We start from the raw sequence: 18,256 nt of genomic DNA on the forward strand, positions 1-18,256 counted from the left end.
ACTTTGGGAGGCCCAGCTGGGCGGATCTTCAGGTCAGGAGTTCCAGACCAACATGATGAAACCCCATCTCTATTAAAAATACAAAAATTGGCCAGGTATGGTGTTGGATGCCTGTAATCCCAGCTACTCAGGAGGCTGAGGCAGGAGAATTGCTTGAGTCTGGGAGGCGGAGATTGCAGTGAGCCGAGATCATGCTGCTGCACTGAAGCCTGGGTGAAGGAGTGAGACTCCGTCTCAAAAATAAATAAATATATGGGACCTGAGTAAATTAAAAAGCTTCTGTACAGCAAAGGAAATAATTATCAGAGTAAACACACAACCCACTGAATGGGAGCAAATATTTGCAAACTAGGCATCCACAAAAGACGATTATACAGAACCTATAAGGAACTCAAAGAAATCAGCAAGAAGAAAACGAATAATCCCACCGAAAAGCATCCCAATGATATGAATAGACATTTCTCAAAAGAAGATATTCCAGTGGCCAAGAAACATATGAAGAAAATGGTCAGCATCACTAATCATTAAAGAAATGCAAATGAAAGCCACAATGAGATACCATCTTACTCCCACAAGAATGGCCATTGATAAAAATTCAAAAAAAACCATAGACGTTGGTGCAGATGCGGTGCAAATGGAACACTCACACACTGCTGGTGGGAATGTAAATTAGTACAACCTCTATGGAAAACAGTATGGAGAGTCCTCAGAGAACTAAAAGTAGATCTACCGTTCGATCCAGCAATCCCACTACTGGGTATCTACCCAAAGGAAAGGCAGCCATTATATGAAAAAGACACTTGTGGGCTGGGTGCAGTGGCTCACGCCTGTAATCCCAACACTTTGGGAGGCCGAGGAGGGCAGATCACTCGAGATCAGGCGTTCAAGACCAGCCTGGCCAACATGGTGAAACCCCATCTCTACTAAAAATACAAAAATTAGCTGGATGCGGTGGTGCACATCTGTAGTCCCAGCTACTTGGGAGGCTGAGGCAGGAGAATCACTTGAACCCACGAGTTGGAGGTTGCAGTGAGATTGCACCACTGCATTCCAGCCTGGGCAACAGAGCGAGACTCTGCCTCAAAAAAAAAAAAAAAAAAAAAAAGACACATGCACATGTATGTTTATAGCAGCACAATTCACAATTGAAAGATATGGAACCAGCCGAGCATAGTGGCTCATGCCTGTAATCCCAGCACTTTGGGAGGCTGAGGCGGGTGGATCATGAGGTCAGGAGATCGAGACTATCCTGGCTAACACCGGTCTCTACTAAAAATACAAAAAAAAAAAAAAAATTAGCTGGGCGCAGTGGTGGGTGCCTGTAGTCCCAGCTACTCAGGAGGCTGGGCCAGGAGAATGGCGTGAACCTGGGAGGCGGAGCTTGCGGTGAGCCGAGATCGCGCCACTGCACTCCAGCTTGGGTGACAGAGTGAGACTGTCTCAAAAAAAAAAAAAGATATGAACCCACCTAAGTGCCCATTGACAAATGAGTGGATACAGAATATGTGGTATATAAACACCATGGAATATGACTCAGCCATAAAAAAGAATAAAATAATGTCTTTTGCAGAAACTTGGATGGAGGCCATCATTCTAAGTGAAGTAACTCAGGAATGTAAAACCAAAAACCATATGTTCTCACTTATAAGTGGGAGCTAAGCTATGGGTATGCAAAGGCATACAGAGTGGCATAACGGACTTCAGAGATTCAGAAAGAGGAGGGTAGGGAGGTGGGGATAAAAAACTACACATTGGGGCCAGGAGTGGTGGGTCATGCCTGTAATCCCGGCACTTTGGGAGGCCGAGGCAGGTGGATCACCTGAGGTCAGGAGTTCGAGACCAGTCTGAGCAACATGGAGAAACCCTGTCTGTACTAAAAAAATACAAAATTAGCCAGGCATGGTGGTGCATGCCTGTAATCCCAGCTACTCGGGAGGTTGAGGCAGGAGAATGGCTTGAACCCAGGAGGTGGAGGTTGCGGTGAGCAGAGATCGCTCCATTGCACTCCAGCCTGGGCAACAAGAGTGAAATTCCGTCTCAAAAAACAAGAACAAAAACAAAAAAACACTACACATTGGGGCCAGGTGTGGTGGCTCATGCCTGTAATCCCAGCACTTTGGGAGGCTGAGGCGGGCAGATTGCTTGAGCTCAGAAGTTCGAGACAAGCCTGACCAACATGGCAAAACCTCATCTCTACTAAAAATATAAAAATTAGCCGGGCATGGTGGTACGTGCCTGTAATTCCACCTACTAGGGAGGCTGAGGCAGGAGAAGCACTTGAACCCAGGATACAGAGGTTGCAGTGAGACGAGATCTTGCTACTGCACTCCAGCCTGGGCAACAGAGTGAGACTGTCTCAAAAAACAAAACCAAAAAACTACATATTGAATGCAACATACTCTAAAACATACACTGATGGGTGGACTACAGTCTCAGAATTTACTACTACATAATTCATCGTGTAACAGAAACCACTTGTACCCCAAAAGCTATTGAAGTAAAAATTCAAAAAAAACAAGAAAATCTTAATATTTCAAAATATTATTACCTAATAGTAGCAGTGTTGATCCCTATAATTAAAATATTGTACATGTTATAAATTTTTACTTGAGGCCAAATCAAAATTCAATTTTTCCACATGTGCTGAAAATGCAATAGAAAGCTGAGTCCTGATACATGTCGGTTAGGTCAAGCTTCTGCTTCTTCTTTTTCAAATTTTTGAATTGTCAATAAATAAATTTTGTCTGCTTTTTTTTCTTTTTCTTTCTTTCTTTCTTTCTTTTTTTTTTTTTTTTTTTGAGACACAGTCTCGATCTGTTGCCCAGCCTGGAGTATAGTGGCGCGATCTTGGCTCACTGCAACCCCTGCCTCCCGGGTTCGAGCAATTCCCCTGCTTCAGCCTCCCGAGTAGCTGGGGTTACAGGCGCCCGCCACCATGCCCAGTTAATTTTTATATTTTTAGTAGAAACGAGGTTTCACCATGTTGGCTGGGCTGGTCTCGGACTCCTGACCTCAAGTGATCCACCCACCTCAGCCTCCCAAAGTGCTGGGATTACAGGCGTGAGCCACTGTGCCCAGCTTGCTTTTTCTTTCTTTCTTTTTTTTTTTGAGACGGAGTCTCACTCTGTCGCCCAGGCTGGAGTGCAGTGGCTCGATCTTGGCTCACCGCAAACTCTGCCTCCCAGGTTCACGCCATTCTCCTGCCTCAGCCTCCCGAGTAGCTGGGACTACAGGCGCCCGCCACTATGCCCGGCTAATTTTTTGTATTTTTTAGTAGAGACGGGGTTTCACCGTGTTAGCCAGGATGGTCTCGATCTCCTGACCTCGTGATCCACCCGCCTCGGCCCCCATAAAGTGCTGGGATTACAGGCGTGAGCCACCGCGCCTGGCCCTGGCTTGCTTTTTCTAACAATACAAGACATAATAAAAATAATATTGACATTTAAGAGGACACTCCCATGTGTCAAGCTTTGCTCTAAGTACTTTACATACACGAGGTCATTTAAAACCCACATCAAATAGTACATAGTCCCAATCTTGTATATTTGATGTATATTTACATTTATTTGATATAAATATACAAGATTGGGGCTATGCACTATTGTATCCATTTTACAAAGGAGAAATTGGGTCACAGAGAATTTTGTTGTTGTTGATTTTCTTTTCTTTTCTTTTTGTTTGTTTCATGTCTTTTTTTTCTTTTTCTTTTTCTTTTTCTTTTTTTTTTTTTTGAGACTGTGTTTCACTCTTGTTGCCCAGGCTGGAGTGCAATGGTGTGATCTCAGCTCACTGCAACCTCCGCCTCCTGGGTTTAAGAGCTTCTCCTCTTGGCACAAGGTCTCCTTGTCTGTTCCATGAGAGGAGAGAGCTGGAGAGCCACAGAAGGCCTTTTGTAGCCAGGCCTGGAAGTAGCAGGCACCAGCTCCACACACCTGTTGGCCAGGATCAGAAACCTGAACTCCTGGCCTCAAGTGATCCGCCCGCCTTAGCCTCCCAAGTGTTGTGATTATGGGTGTCAGCCACTGCATCCAGCCAGATTGCTAATGTTTACTGAGTGCCTTTATCTACCAGACACTGTCCTATGTGCTTTTGATGAATTAACTCATTTAATCCTCATAACGACTATTATTATCACCCACATGGCACAGAGGCAGAAACTGAGGCACAGAGAGGTTAGGTAACTTTTCAGAGGTCACAAAGCTCACATGTACCACAGCAACATTCCTTCCAAGGGTGTCTGTACTCTCATCCACTCTGTGGTCTTCCTGGCTGCCCATAATCAATGTTCAGTGTATGAGAATAAATGTCAGGAAATGTGGTTGTTAGAACCATTATACACAGGCCTCTTTTCTGCCACATGCAGGAAAAGTACTGTGAATCTCCTTGCATAAAATATCTCTAGGCTTTGACCTTTCTGTTCCCCAAATACTCACCAAAAAGAAGGTGTCCAATGCTTTTAGCATTAGCAACAGCCCTTCTCCATAAACCTGCCAAGAAAATAGCAATAAAATTCAAACATTCTCCATCACGTGACTGTCATGCTTGATATTCAAAGCACCAGCAGACTGGCATAAAGCACTGCAGGGATCTGCAGCAGGAAGAAAGATCATTCTTCCATTCCATAAATATTTATGAAGCAATTAGTGGGCACCCAGCACTCTTCTGGCTGTTGGAATAGAGCAGTAAACAAGACAGATTTGTCCTCAGGAACCTTCTATGGGTGGAGCCAGCCGGGCACTGTAGACTGGCTACCCCAAGGCCATTTCAAGCTCCCTTCCATGCCAACATTTCTCAGCCCACAGGCAGGAGGGGCAAATATTTCCCAGCCTCCCTTGCAGCTAGGGGGAGGTCAAGCTCTGGCCCATGCAGATTTATGGGGGCACTTCTGGAAAGTCCTAGCTGTCCTACTATGAAAGAGCAGGATAGCAAACATGTTGGATTAGAGGCATTGCTGGCATACCCCTCCCACTTGGAAGGACAAAACACTGTGTAGAGATTCACACTGTGAACTTTTTTTTCAAGAAGTGATTCAGGAATTAGACAGGAAATCTGAAGGAATCCACAGTCCCTTTGAAGGAAGTGACGGGCTGCAGCCTATACTGTGACTCAAGTGAAGGGCTGCGAGTCCCCAGGGTGTGAGATGGGGAAAGACTGTTTGCAGGACACACGCCCCCACCACACCAGGGAGCCTGAAAGTCCAGTCTCTGCGGTAAGGCCTTAACCCTATTCAGTGCAGGATATGACTTGGGAATATAAGTAGCAGCTGTGGGAAGAACCCTGCATGCACTCCCAGATCCCAGTATGGACCCAGGGAAGCCATTCCTTATTGTTCCTCACAGGGCACCCTGCAGTGGTCAGCCAAAAAGTTCAGGTGGGTGGTCACAGGTTGAAAGAAGCCCCCAGCTGGGTTTCATGAGATAACTGTGGGTGGAGGTGAACTTCTCCACCCACATGGGGTGAATGAAAAGCAAGCTGCAGACACGTGTGCAGGACCCTGGCACATGGCTAGGTGGGATAGATGGGGAGGGGCATGGCCTGAGAGCAGTGGTTGCTATCTCTGCAGGGAAAGCTTATGACTTGGGGGCATTTGCAAGTTCTGAGCACAGGCTGCCTGGAACTTAGCTCACCACTGCCAGTGGAACAGGGTGGGAGGGGATCTGCCTCGCCAAGTGTGTGGGATCTGCGTGGGGCTTACTGCCACCTGCCACTCCCCACTCCCTACACAAACTCTTCTGTGTAGCAGAGGCAGAAACATTCCTCTCTGGATTATCAGCACATGGGTCTGAAAACCACCCCCACCCCCTGATACCCACAGGAGCTGCTGCTTGCCCTGCACAGGGAGAGTTAGAGCACAAAACTGCCTGACCCAGCCCACACCTGGCTTTGCCCTGCCACCCGCCCTGGTGGCTTTAATACAAAGGACGGAAACTTTTGGGAACTCTATGGCTCTGCCCATTGCCTGAGAAACAAGAGTAGCCACCCTGGGCAACATAGGGCAAGTGAATATCCCACTGCTACTCCTGTAGCTGGTGCTCCACCTGCTGGGTGGAGGCCAACCAACACAGTCCATGACAGCATCTCCTGGTAGGATAACACTGGGCCCAGGAAGGAGAAAATGACTCTATGTCCTCAGCTATCACCACTGCGTGCACCACTCTGGCTAACCAGGAGGTCCTGAGTCTGTCCACATGATCAGTTCATTACTACTATAACTAGCATTCAAGGAAGCCAACCTACTAAGGCTGTCTATCAGCAAGGAATCTCACAGAGCCTGTGTCTCTCTCCTGCCACCCCCATTAGAGCTGGTGCTGCTTCCCGTTGCTGGGAGTCTCGAGGACAGGTGACATTACCGGATTCCTTGGAAACATTCCCAAGAACCAGCCTGAAGTGTGGCAGCTTCACTGGGTGGCTAGACCCAGAGGAACAATAACACTCACTGTAGTCTGGTGCTCAGTGACTCCTATCCTAGGGGAATGGGGAGTGCACGACATCAAGGGAGCATCCCATGGGACAAAAGAATCTGGACAGCAGGCCTTGAAAATCAGATCTTTCTGCTGGTGGGAAGTTTCTTTCAGCAGGGACACAGTTTCAGTGCTGGGCTCAGCACGGAAAGCCCACAGCTCTAACCCAACCATCAGACAGCCCTGGTGTGCGTGAAGGGTCTTGGATAAGGGGATGTCTTTCCCCTCTCTTCCATTGCCACAGGCACAGTTGGGGTTTCTCCCATGGGAGCTCAGCATGGGTACAACTATAGACAGCCTTTCTGGAACACATCAGGGTGACTGCATCCCCGCAGGAGGAGCCCCTCTAGGTTTAGGCTTGCACAAGAGACAGATTCACAGTTCCTCTCTACTTGGAACACCAACATTCCTACAGATGAAAAGAGGTGCCCGTCTGATCTGAATAGCTGGAGCACTGGATCACGAGTGTGTCTGAGAGATGGATGGCTTTCTGGCTGACCTGGCAGGGGAGCTGAGGTGGCTCCAACCCTTCTGCCTGATAAGACCACGGTGCACAGCCAGGCACGGTGGCTCACGGCTGTAATCCCAGCACTTTGGGAGGCCGAGGTGGGCGGATCACCTGAGGTCGGGAGATCGAAACCAGCCTGACCAACACGGAGAAACCCCATCTCTACTAAAAATACAAAATTAGCTGGGCATGGTGGCAAGTGCCTGTAATCCCAGCTACTCAGGAGGCTGCGGCAGGAGAATTCCTTGAACCTGGGAGGCGGAGGTTGTGGGGTGAGCTGAGATCTTGCCATTGTACTCCAGCCTGGGCAACAAGAGCCAAACTCTGTCTCAAAAAAAAAAAAAAAAAAAAAATCTCGGTGCAACTCACTGAGAGCTCCTCCAGCCAACTCTGTCAAGGCTGGGACCTTTGCTCACCATTGGGTGCTGCATTTACTCACATGCTTTGGCCACAATCACTTCCTATGCACTCCCCTACAGACCTGAAGCCTGAACCATCAAACCAGTCAATAAAATACTGGGGAAAAAATTGCATACCTTGTGGGGAATGAGTTAAGCTTCAAGAGACTTCTACCATTCCAGCCCTGTAGGCAACAGTGAACTTGCTCACACAGTGAGCACATCGCTTCTACAACCAGCACATGAGAAAGCCATCACACGAAGACTCCCTATATCCAAGGAACTCTTACAGTCTTCACCCCTGAAAGCACCAAGGACCAAATTAGGCTATAATTAGCTAGGGACATTAAAGTCACATCCTTAAGCAGAAAAAAGAAAAAAAAAACACAGTCAAATCCAACATAAATTCAAGAATAATTAAAAGAAATAGTCTACTCAAATGAGAAGGAATCAGAAAAGTAACTTTGGTAATATGACAAAACATGGTTCTACAGCACCCCCAAAAGATCACACTACCTCTCCAGCAACAGATCCAAATCAAGATGAAATCTTTGAAATACCAGATAAAGAATTCAAATGGGGCACCAAATGAATCATACATGTAATGTTCCTAGGACAATGACTGGCCTCAAGCAAGTGTGCGGTCCCCATTATCATCAGGGATTCATGACGAAGTAGGATGCTTACCTTTCAGGGTCAGATTCCTTAACTGGTCTGCAAAAGAGTAGAAGCAGGAGGAATGTTTATCTGTACAACAAAGTCCCTAGTTATAATATAAAAAATACAGATGACCTGCAGGGATATTTCATTAATAGAAATGGCAGCCATGGGCTCCAATGGCAGCCAATGGCTCTCGAGAGCCAATTTTGCACCTCTCTTCCAACTCTGTGCTCAGTGACCTCATGTTGGTAGCCTGAAGTTGGCCACGGTGGGAACATTTACACCACAGGAATTGGCAAACACTACATATCAGGAATTTTGTTTTTGTTTTTTAGAGAGAAAGCTTAGCAGACCCACTGGAGAAGTAACACTCAGACCCACCTCACACCTTCAGTCAGCCATTTGGAGGTTGGATATAGATAGATTCCCTTTTTAGGTTTGTTTTTAACCAAGCTATGGTGAACACCAATGTCAAAGAACAACATCAGCCTGGGCATGGTGGCTCACGCCTGTAATCCTAGCACACTGGGAGGCTGAGGCAGTGAATCACTTGAGGTCAGGAGTTCAAGACCAGCCTGGCCAACATGGTGAAATCCTGTCTCTACCAAAAATACAAAAATTAGCCAGGCATGGTGGCGTGCGCCTGTAGTCCCAGTTACTCGGGAGGAGAGTTGCTTAAGCCTGGGAGGTGGAGGTTGCAGTGAACTGAGATCATACCACTGCACTCCAGCCTGGGCAACAGAGCAAAACTCTGTCTCAAAAAATCAAACAACAAAAAAAGTCAAAGCGTAAGAACTAGGACAGTGCCTGGCACACAGGAGGTCCCATGAATATACATTAAATGAATGACGAGTGGTTTAGGGTGTGAACTCAATAATGATCCTAAAAATAAGATTAACATATAATGAAACACTCCCGTGTGTCAGGCTTGGCTCTAAGCATTTTACATACATGAGGTCATTTAAACCCCACATCAAATATACGAGACTGCGACTACGTACTATTGTCTCCATTTTAGGAAGGGGAAATTGGGTCACAGAGAATTTAAGCAGCTTTCCAGAGTGAGCAGTGCAGGAGAAGCAGAGCCGGGATGTGGATCCAGGCAGACAGGCTTTGGATCAGAACCACCACACTATTCCCCTAGAGATCCACCACCCCGTTCTCCTACAGATCCCCGCGTCTGCACTCACTGACCAGCAGTGTGGGTGAGTCACGCATCCTTCCCACGACTTGGTGGATCTCAGCAAAATGGAAGGGACAAAAGCGTCTGCCTCTTAGGGTATTGAAGGGGTTAAATGTTAAATGAGGGACCAGGTAATGATTGCTAATGTTTACTGAGTGCCGTTATCTACCAGGCACTGTCCTACAAGCTTTCAATAAATTAACTCATCAAATATTCATAACTACTGTTATTATCACCCGCATGGCGCAGAGGCAGAAACCGAGGCACAGAGAGGTTAAGTAACTTTTTGGAGGTCACAAAGCTTACATGTACCAGAGCAACATTCCTTCCAAGGGAGTCTGTACTCTCATCCACTCTGTGGTCATCCTGGCTGCCCAATTATATGAGAATAAATGTCAGGAAAAGCAGTTGCTAGAACAATTACACACAGGTCTCTCTTCTGCCATGAGTAGGAAAAGTACTGTGAATCTCCTTGCATAAAATATCTCTAGGCTTTGACCTTTCTGTTCCCCAAATACTCACCAAAAATGTATTCCCTAATGACTTCAGTGTTACCGAGAGCACTTCCCCATAAACCTGCCAAGAAAAGAGCAATAAAATTCAAACATTCTCCATCACGTGACTGTCATGCTTGATATTCAAAGCACCAGCAGACTGGCATAAAGCACTGCAGGGATCTGCAGCAGGAAGAAAGATCATTCTTCCACTCCATAAATATTTATGAAGCAATTAGTGGGCACCCGGCACTCTTCTGGCTGTTGGAATAGAGCAGGAAACAAGACAGATAAGGTCCTTGTCCTCACGAACCTTCTATGGGTGGAGCCAGCCGGGCACTGTAGACTGGCTACCCCAAGGCCATTTCAAGCTCCCTTCCATGCCAACCCTTCTCAGCACACAGGCAGGAAGGGCAAATATTTCCCAGCCTCCCTTGCAGCTAGGGGAAGGTCAAGCTCTGGTCCATGCACACTGCTGGGGGGACTTCTGCAAAGTGCTTGTTCTCCTTCTCAGAAGGAGCAGGCCAGGTATGGTGGCATGCAACTCTAGTCTCAGCTACTTGGGAGGCTGAGGCAGGAAGATCGCTTGAGGCCAGGAGTTCGAGACCTGTATTGGGCTATGACTGTGCTTTTGCACGGCAGCTTGAGTGACAGAGAGAGACCCTGACTTCAAAAAAAAAAAAAAAAAGTTGCAGCTTCATTGGATGCAGCCGCCATCCTGTGGTGTGGAGGAGTTCAGCATGAGGGTGACTTAATATGCTAAGGATGGAGGAGCAGAAAATCTAGAATAAACCTGGGTCCTTCTGCTTAATGTTGCACAGCTAAACCAATGTCACCAGCCACCTATCTTTGTATTATTTATTTATTTTGAGATGGGATCTCGCTCTGTTGCCCAGGCTGGAGTGCAGTGGTGTGATCTCGGCTCACTGCAACCTCTGCCTCCCAGATTCAAGTGATTCTCCTGCTTCAGCCTCCCGACTAGCTGGGATTACAGGCATGCGCCACCACGCCCTGCTAATTTTTGTATTTTTTTAGTAGAGACGGGGTTTCACCATGTTGGCCCGTCTGGTCTTGAACTCTTGACCTCAAGTGATCTGCCCGCCTCGGCCTCCCACAGTGCTGAGATTTCAGCTGTGAGTCACGGTGCCCGGTCTTTTTCTTTTGTAAGAAAATTAATCCCACATTTCCTCGGGGCACTGTGGTTGGTTAGTGACTTTTAGCCAAACACATTTGTATATGATACAGGGAGACATAAAAAATGAATAATCAGCCAGGCACGGTGGCTCACGCCTGTAATGCTAACACTTTGGGAGACTGAGGTGGGCGGATCAATTGAAGTCAGGAGTTTAAAATCAGCCTGGCTAACATGGTGAAACCCTATCTCTACTAAAAAATACAAAAATTAGCCAGGCCTGGTGGTATGCACCTATAGTCCCAGCTACTTGGGAGGCTGAGGCAGGGGAATAACTTGAACCTGGGAGGTTGCAGTGAGCAGAGATCACACAACTGCACTCCAGCCTGGGCAACAGAGTGAGACTCCATCTCAAAAAAAAAAAAAAAAAAAGACACACCCATTAGGATGGCTGGTATCCAAAAAACCCCAGAAAACAATAAGTGTTGATGAGGACATGGAGAAATTGGAACCCTGGGACACCATTGGGCAGAATATAAAATGGTACAGCCACTGTGGAAAATGGTATGGTCGTTCCTCAAAAAAAAAAATTTTTTTTTTTTTTGAGACAGCCCAGGCTGGAGCGCAATGGCGCGATCTCTGCTCACTGCAACCTCCGCCTCTCGGGATCAAGCAATTCTCCTGCCTCAGCCTCCCGAGTAACTGGAATTACAGGCATGCACCACCATGCCTGGCTAATTTTGTATTTTTTGTAGAGATGGGGTTTCACCATGTTGGTCAGGCTGGTCTCCAACTCCCGACCTCAGGTGATCCACCCGCCTCGGCCTCCCAAAGTGCTGGGATTACAGGCATTAGCCACCACACCTGGCCTCAAAATTTTAAAAGTAGAATTACCACATACATGATCCAGCAATTCTACCTCTGAGTATATACCCAAAAGAATTGAAAGCAGGGTCTCAAAGAGATATTCATAGACCCACGTGCATGGCAGCTTCCTTCACAACAGCCAAAAGGTGAAAGCAATCCATGTGTCCATCGATGGATGAATTGATAAGCAAAATGTGGTATATTCATACAATGGAATATGATTCAGCCATAAAAAGGAAGGAAATTCAGACACATGGTACAACATGGATGAACTTCGAAGTCATTTTCCTCAGCGAAATCAGACAGACACAAAAAGACAAGCACCGCATGATTCCATTTACATGTCATACTCAGAGTAGTCAAAATCGTAGAGGCAGAAGGTAGCATTGTGGTTGTCAGGGGCTAAGGGAGGGGGTGACAGGGACTTAGTATTCAATGGGCGTAGAGTTCCAGTTTTACAAGATGAAAAGTGTTATGGAGATGGATGGCAGTGATGGTTGCACAACATTATGAATGTATTGTATTTATACCACTGTACTTGACACTTTAAAATGGTTAAAATGGCAAATTTTATGTTATGTTTATTTTATAATAATAAATAAAAAGCACCCTGGTGTGTGAGGGGAGGGATAAAATACATGTACAGAATCCCTTCAGTAGGTGATACATACATCTAAGGAAATAATAATGTCATAGGGAGTACCTGGGAGTGACAATTTCAGAATCTCTGATGCCCAAGACCAGATTTAGCAAAGAGATGGTGGGGATAGGAGACAGGAGCCAGGCTTGGCAATGTGAAGGACCCCGTCTGTCCAGACCAGAGAAAAGGGGAAGATCCCCTTCATCCTACCTCGTTCTCCTCCCCTGAGAACACCCCTCCATCTACCAGGTTGCAGAAGCTGGAACCTTTGATGTCATCTCTGATTCTCCTTACTCTCCACATCCAATCCAGGTGTAATTCTTCTTCATCCATCTCCAGGTTTCCAGAGTCCATCCACTTCCCTCCCATATCCATTCTGGTACCCAACCTTAAACTGCCATTATCTGTCACCAGGACCATTAGCTTCTCAACTGCTCCCAACTTCTAAGTTTACACACCCACCCCTAATCCATGCTCAGAGAGAGAGAGTGAGATCTTTTACAATATAAACTGAATCGGTCACCACCCTAATTAAACTGCCTCCCTGGCTCTCCCATCGCACTTGGAATCCTCCATGCTGAGAGAGAGAGAGTGAGATCTTTTACAATATAAACTGAATCGGTCACCACCCTAATTAAACCGCCTCCCTGGCTCTCCCATCGCACTTGGAATCCAAACTAAACTTCATCTGTGTCCTTCAGGGTCCCATATGATCTGGACCCTGCCTACCTCTCCAGCCCTCTCTCTCAGCCTCATTCAGGAGGCTCCAGCCTCACTGGTCTTCTCATTGGTTCTAGAGTAAGACAAACATGGTCCTGGCTTAGGGTCTGATATGGTTAAGCTTTATGTCCTCACCCAAATCTCTCGAGTTGTAATCCCCAGATGTTGAGGGAGAGACCTGGTGGGAGGTAATCAGATCATGGGGGCAGATCCCCCCATGCTGTACTCGTGATAGCGAGTGAGTTCTCACGAGATCTGATGGTTTGATAAGTGTTGGGCAGCTCTTCTTTGGCTTGCTCTTCTCTCTCCTGCTACCACGTGAAGAAGGTTCTTGCTTCCCCTTCACCTTCTGCCATGATTGTAAGTTTCCTGAGGCCTCCCCAGCCATGTGAAACTGTGAGTCAATTAAACCTCCTTTGTCTACAAATTACCCAGTCTCGGGTAGTATCTTTATAGTAGTATGAAAATGGACTAATACAGGGTCTCTGCATTTGCTCTTCCCTCTGTCCATGATGCTTTTCCTCTAAGATATCTGCATGGCTTCACTTTTCATCAGGTCCATGCTCAAAGGCCGTCTCCTGTCAGAAGCTCTGACCACCAATCAAAAATAATACTGTAGTCACTCTCCAGTCCCTTACCATGAATTATTTTTCAAGATAGCATTTACTATGATCTGACATTATAATACATACTTATTTTTGTGTGTGTTCATTCATCATCTCCTTCCCTGGAGTGCAAACTTCATTAGGGAATGAGCCTTCACTGTCCTGCTCATGACTGAATCCCCTGCATTTAAAATAGTATCAGGCTCCTAGTGTGTCTCAAAAGTGTATGCTAAAATCATGGAGATTCAACCATCCTTAAATTCCTACCATGTGCTGGGCACTGGGCTGAGTGTTTTATTTGTGGATCATACCTAACTCTCACACCCACATTTTGAGGTAAGTACTTTCCCCATGAGAAAAACGAGGCTCAGGTAACATTAATGACTTTCTCAAGCTGGCATGGTTGGTCCTATGTAGGAGAGCTGTCTGCCCAGCAGGGTAACGCCATCAGACCCCGAATGCTGAGAAGATTATGAAGCCACAACTAAAAGTGATACCAGTGTGTAAGCTACAGTCAAGGACATTTAATCAAGTTCTGATTTTACTCACTATGACTGTTTTGTTTTTGGTTTTTGTTGTAATTTTTTCTGGAAATACCCTATTTAAAAAAAATTGTATGCCCCTTGCTTTGCTGGTGCCCAAAACACATTCTAGTTTTTTGTTTGTTTGTTTGTTTGTTTGTTTGTTTTGAAACAAGATCTTTCTCTGTCATCCAGGCTGGAGTGCAGTGGGGCGATCATAACTCACTGCAGCCTTGAACTCCCATGCTGAAGTGATCCTTCCACTGCCTCAGCCTCCTGAGTAGCTGGGACCACAGGCACATGCCACAATGCCTGGCTAATTTTTAAATCTGTGTAGAGACACAGTGTTGCTATGTTGCCGAGGTTGGTCTCAAACTCCCAGTCTCAAGGGATCCTCCCAGGTCAGCCTCCCAAAGCACCATGTAATCCCAAACACATTCTGAATCTGCTTATTGGAAGCCACAGCCCTGGACTTGAGCCCCTCTATTAAGCTCCCTCTCCTGGATTGTTTGATAGGATATCAGGTATCTGCCGCATTAAGGAGACCTTTGAGAGACACTGAAGACTCAGCAGAAGGAATACACCATTCCTCTTTCCGGAAGCCTACCAAGTCCTTTTCTTTCCCCCAAGAAATTTAAGAGCTGGGCAAACTAGACCCTCAGAAGGAAAATTCTTGCCTCTCCTCCACTTCCCACCCCCTTTTAATCCCCTCTGACCCCAGCGCTGACCTCTCAGGAAAGTCAGGTCTCTCTCAGGGTGAGTTCTGACCAGTCTTCCCTTCTTGAATTTGCTTCCGAAGTGGGTTATGGAAACAAAGGCCCCCAGTGCAGGGAAGCCAGCGTGGTGAGGGGTGAACTCGAACCAGGTCTCTGCAGAGGAAATACAAGGGCAAGTGAGTCCCAGCACAGAACCAGGAATGTAGCGGGTGTGCAGGAAAAAGAAATCTATTAATGAGGAATTACAACCATGACAGGAGAATGTTAGAGATGGACTGTGTTGTATCAGAAACCACTGGGGATCTCATCCTCAGACCTGAGTCTTTACGCTGCTGGTGGCAGCTCATAACTTCCACAGCAGCCTGTTTCCAATATTTTCCAGAGCTTGAACCCTCAGCCCTGCCTCTCTCTTCCCTCTCATTGTGGCTGCAACTCCATGGAATCCTGGAGTGCAAAGGAAGAGTGTGGCCACACGATTGCATGGAGGATTGTCTGTGGGCATAAATCTAATGCATGATTCCAATGTGAGTCATTAGAATATTCCAGGGAAGAAAATGACATGATCAGATTTTCATCCTGGAAACTTCCATCAGGTAGCCAGGGAAGGAGGTGGACAGCTTGGGATGGGTGGGCCAGTGAGGAACTAATTACAAGAGTCTCCCAGGAGACTGGGAGACCTGGTCTGGGGGTGATGTAGAAGAGCACAAAGGATGAAAATGAGGAGGGGGTGATTTCTAGGTCTGGGAATGACTGAATTTGTGGGGCTTATGGAAAGGACGGAGTCAGCTGTATCTGCTCTGGTGAGAAAACAGCACAAGGATCCACACCGAGGAGAGATATAAAACATTCATGGCCGGGCGCGGTGGCTCATGTCTGTAATCTCAGCACTTTGGGAGGCGGAGGTCAGTGGATCACCTAAGGTCAGGAGTTCGAGACCAGCCTGATTAACATGGTGACACCCCATCTCTACTAAAAATACAAAAATTAGCCAGGCGTGGTGGCGCATGCCTATAATCCCAGCTACTTGGGAGGCTGAGGCAGGAGAATCACTTGAACCTGGGAGGCAGAGGTTGCAGTGAGCCGAGATCGTGCCATTACACTCCGGCCTGGGCAACAAGAGCAAAACTCTGTCTCAAACAAACAAACAAACAGACAAACACCATTCACACTGGGGGCTTCTGAGCCTTGAGATGCCAGGAGACGCCCAACCACAGGTAACTGGTAACATTGCCTGATGTATCGTGAGAACTTACCAGGACACAGTTGCTGAACAAGTGAGTGCATTTTATGCTTAGGAAATAGGGTAAGGAGGTCTGGATCTCAGGAGAGAGATGAGCTCAAAAGAGAAACTGGAATGTCTGGAGAGCTGCCAGCATTTGGGTGATAATTGGACCTATGGAGAAGGAAGACATCTAAAAGGTGAGAGATGGCCGGGTGCGGTGGCTCACGCCTGTAATCCCAGCACTTTGGGAGGCCGAGGCGGGTGGATCACCTGAGGTCAGGAGTTCGAGACCAGCCTGGCCAACAGGGAGAAACCACGTCTCTACTAAAAATACAAAATTCGCTGGGCGTGATGGCACATGCCTGTAATCCCAGCTACTCGGGAGGCTGAGGCAGGAGAATCGCTTGAACCTGGGAGGCGGAGGTTGTGGTGAGCCGAGATCGTGCCATTGCACTCCAGCCTGGGTGACAAGAGCGAAACTCCGTCTCAAAAAAAAAAAAAAAAAAAGTGAGAGACAGCCCCACCCACCCACCCCGCCATCCTTCAAACATCCCTTATTACAGTTTTCTTTCCTTTTTTTCTTTTTTCTTCTTCTTTTTTTTTTTGAGATGGAGTCTTGCTCTGCCGCCCAGGCTGGAGTGCTGTGGCGTGATCTCGGCTCACTGCAACCTCCGCCTCCCGGGTTCATGCCATTCTCCTGCCTCAGCCTCCCGAGCAGCTGGGACTACAGGCGCCCACCGCCACGCCCAGCTAATTTTTTGTATTTTTAGTAGAGACGGGGTTTCACTGTGTTAGCCAGATGGTCTTGATCTCCTGACCTCGTGATCCACCCGCCTCGGCCTCCCAAAGTCCTGGGATTACAGGCGTGAGCCACTGCGCCCGGCCCCTTTTTTTCTTTTGTCCCTCCTCTCCTCTGTTTTGTTTTTTCCTTCTTCTTTTTGGGGGGACAGGGTCTCACTTTGTCACTCAGGCTGTAGTGCAATGGTGCAATCACAGCTCACCGAAGCCTTGAATTCCTGGGCTCCAGTGATCCTCCTGCCCCAGTCTCCTGGGTAGATTCTTCAGGTTCCTGCCACCATGCTTGGCTAATTTATTGTGTTTTTTGATTTGTTTTGTTTTTTAATGTTGTTGTTTTGAGATGGGATCTCACTATGTTGCCCAGGGTGGTCTCCAACTTCTGGTTTCAGGCGATCCTCCCACCTCAGCCTCCCAAAGCACTGGCATTACAAGCGTGAGCCACCATGTTGGCCTCTTAAAGGTTTTCTTGATCCATGCAAAGCAAGTGCACGTCCTCTGGTCACTTCTGGGACTTCCCTCTTCTCTCGTCTAAGCTGAGCACCCTGTTTTCTGCAATCCTGAGCCCTTCCCTCTTCCTGGGCTCCCCAAGGGAAGGGCAGGGAAACATTCTTCCATTCCACTCCGTGCCGTTCCATCCCTTACTACCTCTCCCTCCCTCTAAATGTTTGCTTACCTGGTGCTCTTGCCTCCTGCCAGGAAGGTTGCAGGTCATTGTCAATGGCTGCAAATATCGGGTAGGGTAGTGTCCCTTCTTCCACGGGCTTCTTCATATTGGACAAATGAGACTCCGGCAGCTTTGGGAGAAGGTGCCAAGACAGTGTGAGGGAGGCATGTGGGTCCCACAGGGTGGAACCTCTGCACGTAGGCCACATTTTTTTTTAGAGGGGTCTCAGTCTGTCACCCAGGCTGGAGTGCAGTGGTACAATAATGGGCCACTGCAGCCTCAACCTCCTGGGCTCAAGCAATCCACCCGCCTCAACCTCCCAAGTAGCTGGGACTACAGATGCATGTCACCATGCCCGGCTACTTTATTTTTTGATAGAGACAGGCTCTTGCTATGTTGCCCAGGCTGGTCTTGAACTCATGGCTTCAAGCAATCCTCCCGCCTCAGCCACCCAAAGTGCTTGGATAGGCTAGGTGCAGTGGCTCATACCCATAATCCCAGCACTTTGGGAGGCTGAGGTGGAAGGATCACTTGAGCCCAGGATTTGGAGACCACCCCGAGCAAAAAAGTGAAACCCTGTCTCTAAAAAAAAAAAAAAAAAAAAATTGTCAGGCCCAGTGGTGTGTGCCTGTAGTCCCAGCTACTTGGAAGGCTGAGCTGGGAGGAT

At 47.3% G+C, this 18,256-nt stretch overlaps 1 protein-coding gene across 41 annotated transcripts in view; it reads right to left on the minus strand.

The window, feature by feature from the left end:
* The window catches only part of PLA2G4C (phospholipase A2 group IVC), a 62,575-nt gene that overhangs the window by 32,161 nt on the left and 12,158 nt on the right, over positions 1-18,256 (minus strand). For 21 of the 41 annotated variants that reach the window (XM_034944124.3, XM_063600450.1, XM_063600451.1 and 18 more), the window contains 5 exons: positions 17,599-17,719; positions 14,918-15,058; positions 9,733-9,786; positions 8,055-8,081; positions 4,434-4,487 (listed from right to left, as the gene is read on the minus strand). In XM_034944124.3, the coding sequence (XP_034800015.1) occupies positions 4,434-4,487; positions 8,055-8,081; positions 9,733-9,786; positions 14,918-15,058; positions 17,599-17,719 (397 nt within the window). Of the gene's footprint in view, positions 1-4,433; positions 4,488-8,054; positions 8,115-9,732; positions 9,787-14,917; positions 15,059-17,598; positions 17,720-18,256 lie in introns of all 41 variants that reach the window. The other 20 variants (XM_034944121.3, XM_034944122.3, XM_034944119.3 and 17 more) reach the window with 7 other exon arrangements.

The sequence above is a fragment of the Pan paniscus genome, chromosome 20 (assembly GCF_029289425.2).
Source record: "Pan paniscus chromosome 20, NHGRI_mPanPan1-v2.0_pri, whole genome shotgun sequence".
Classification (NCBI taxonomy): Eukaryota; Metazoa; Chordata; class Mammalia; order Primates; family Hominidae; genus Pan; species Pan paniscus.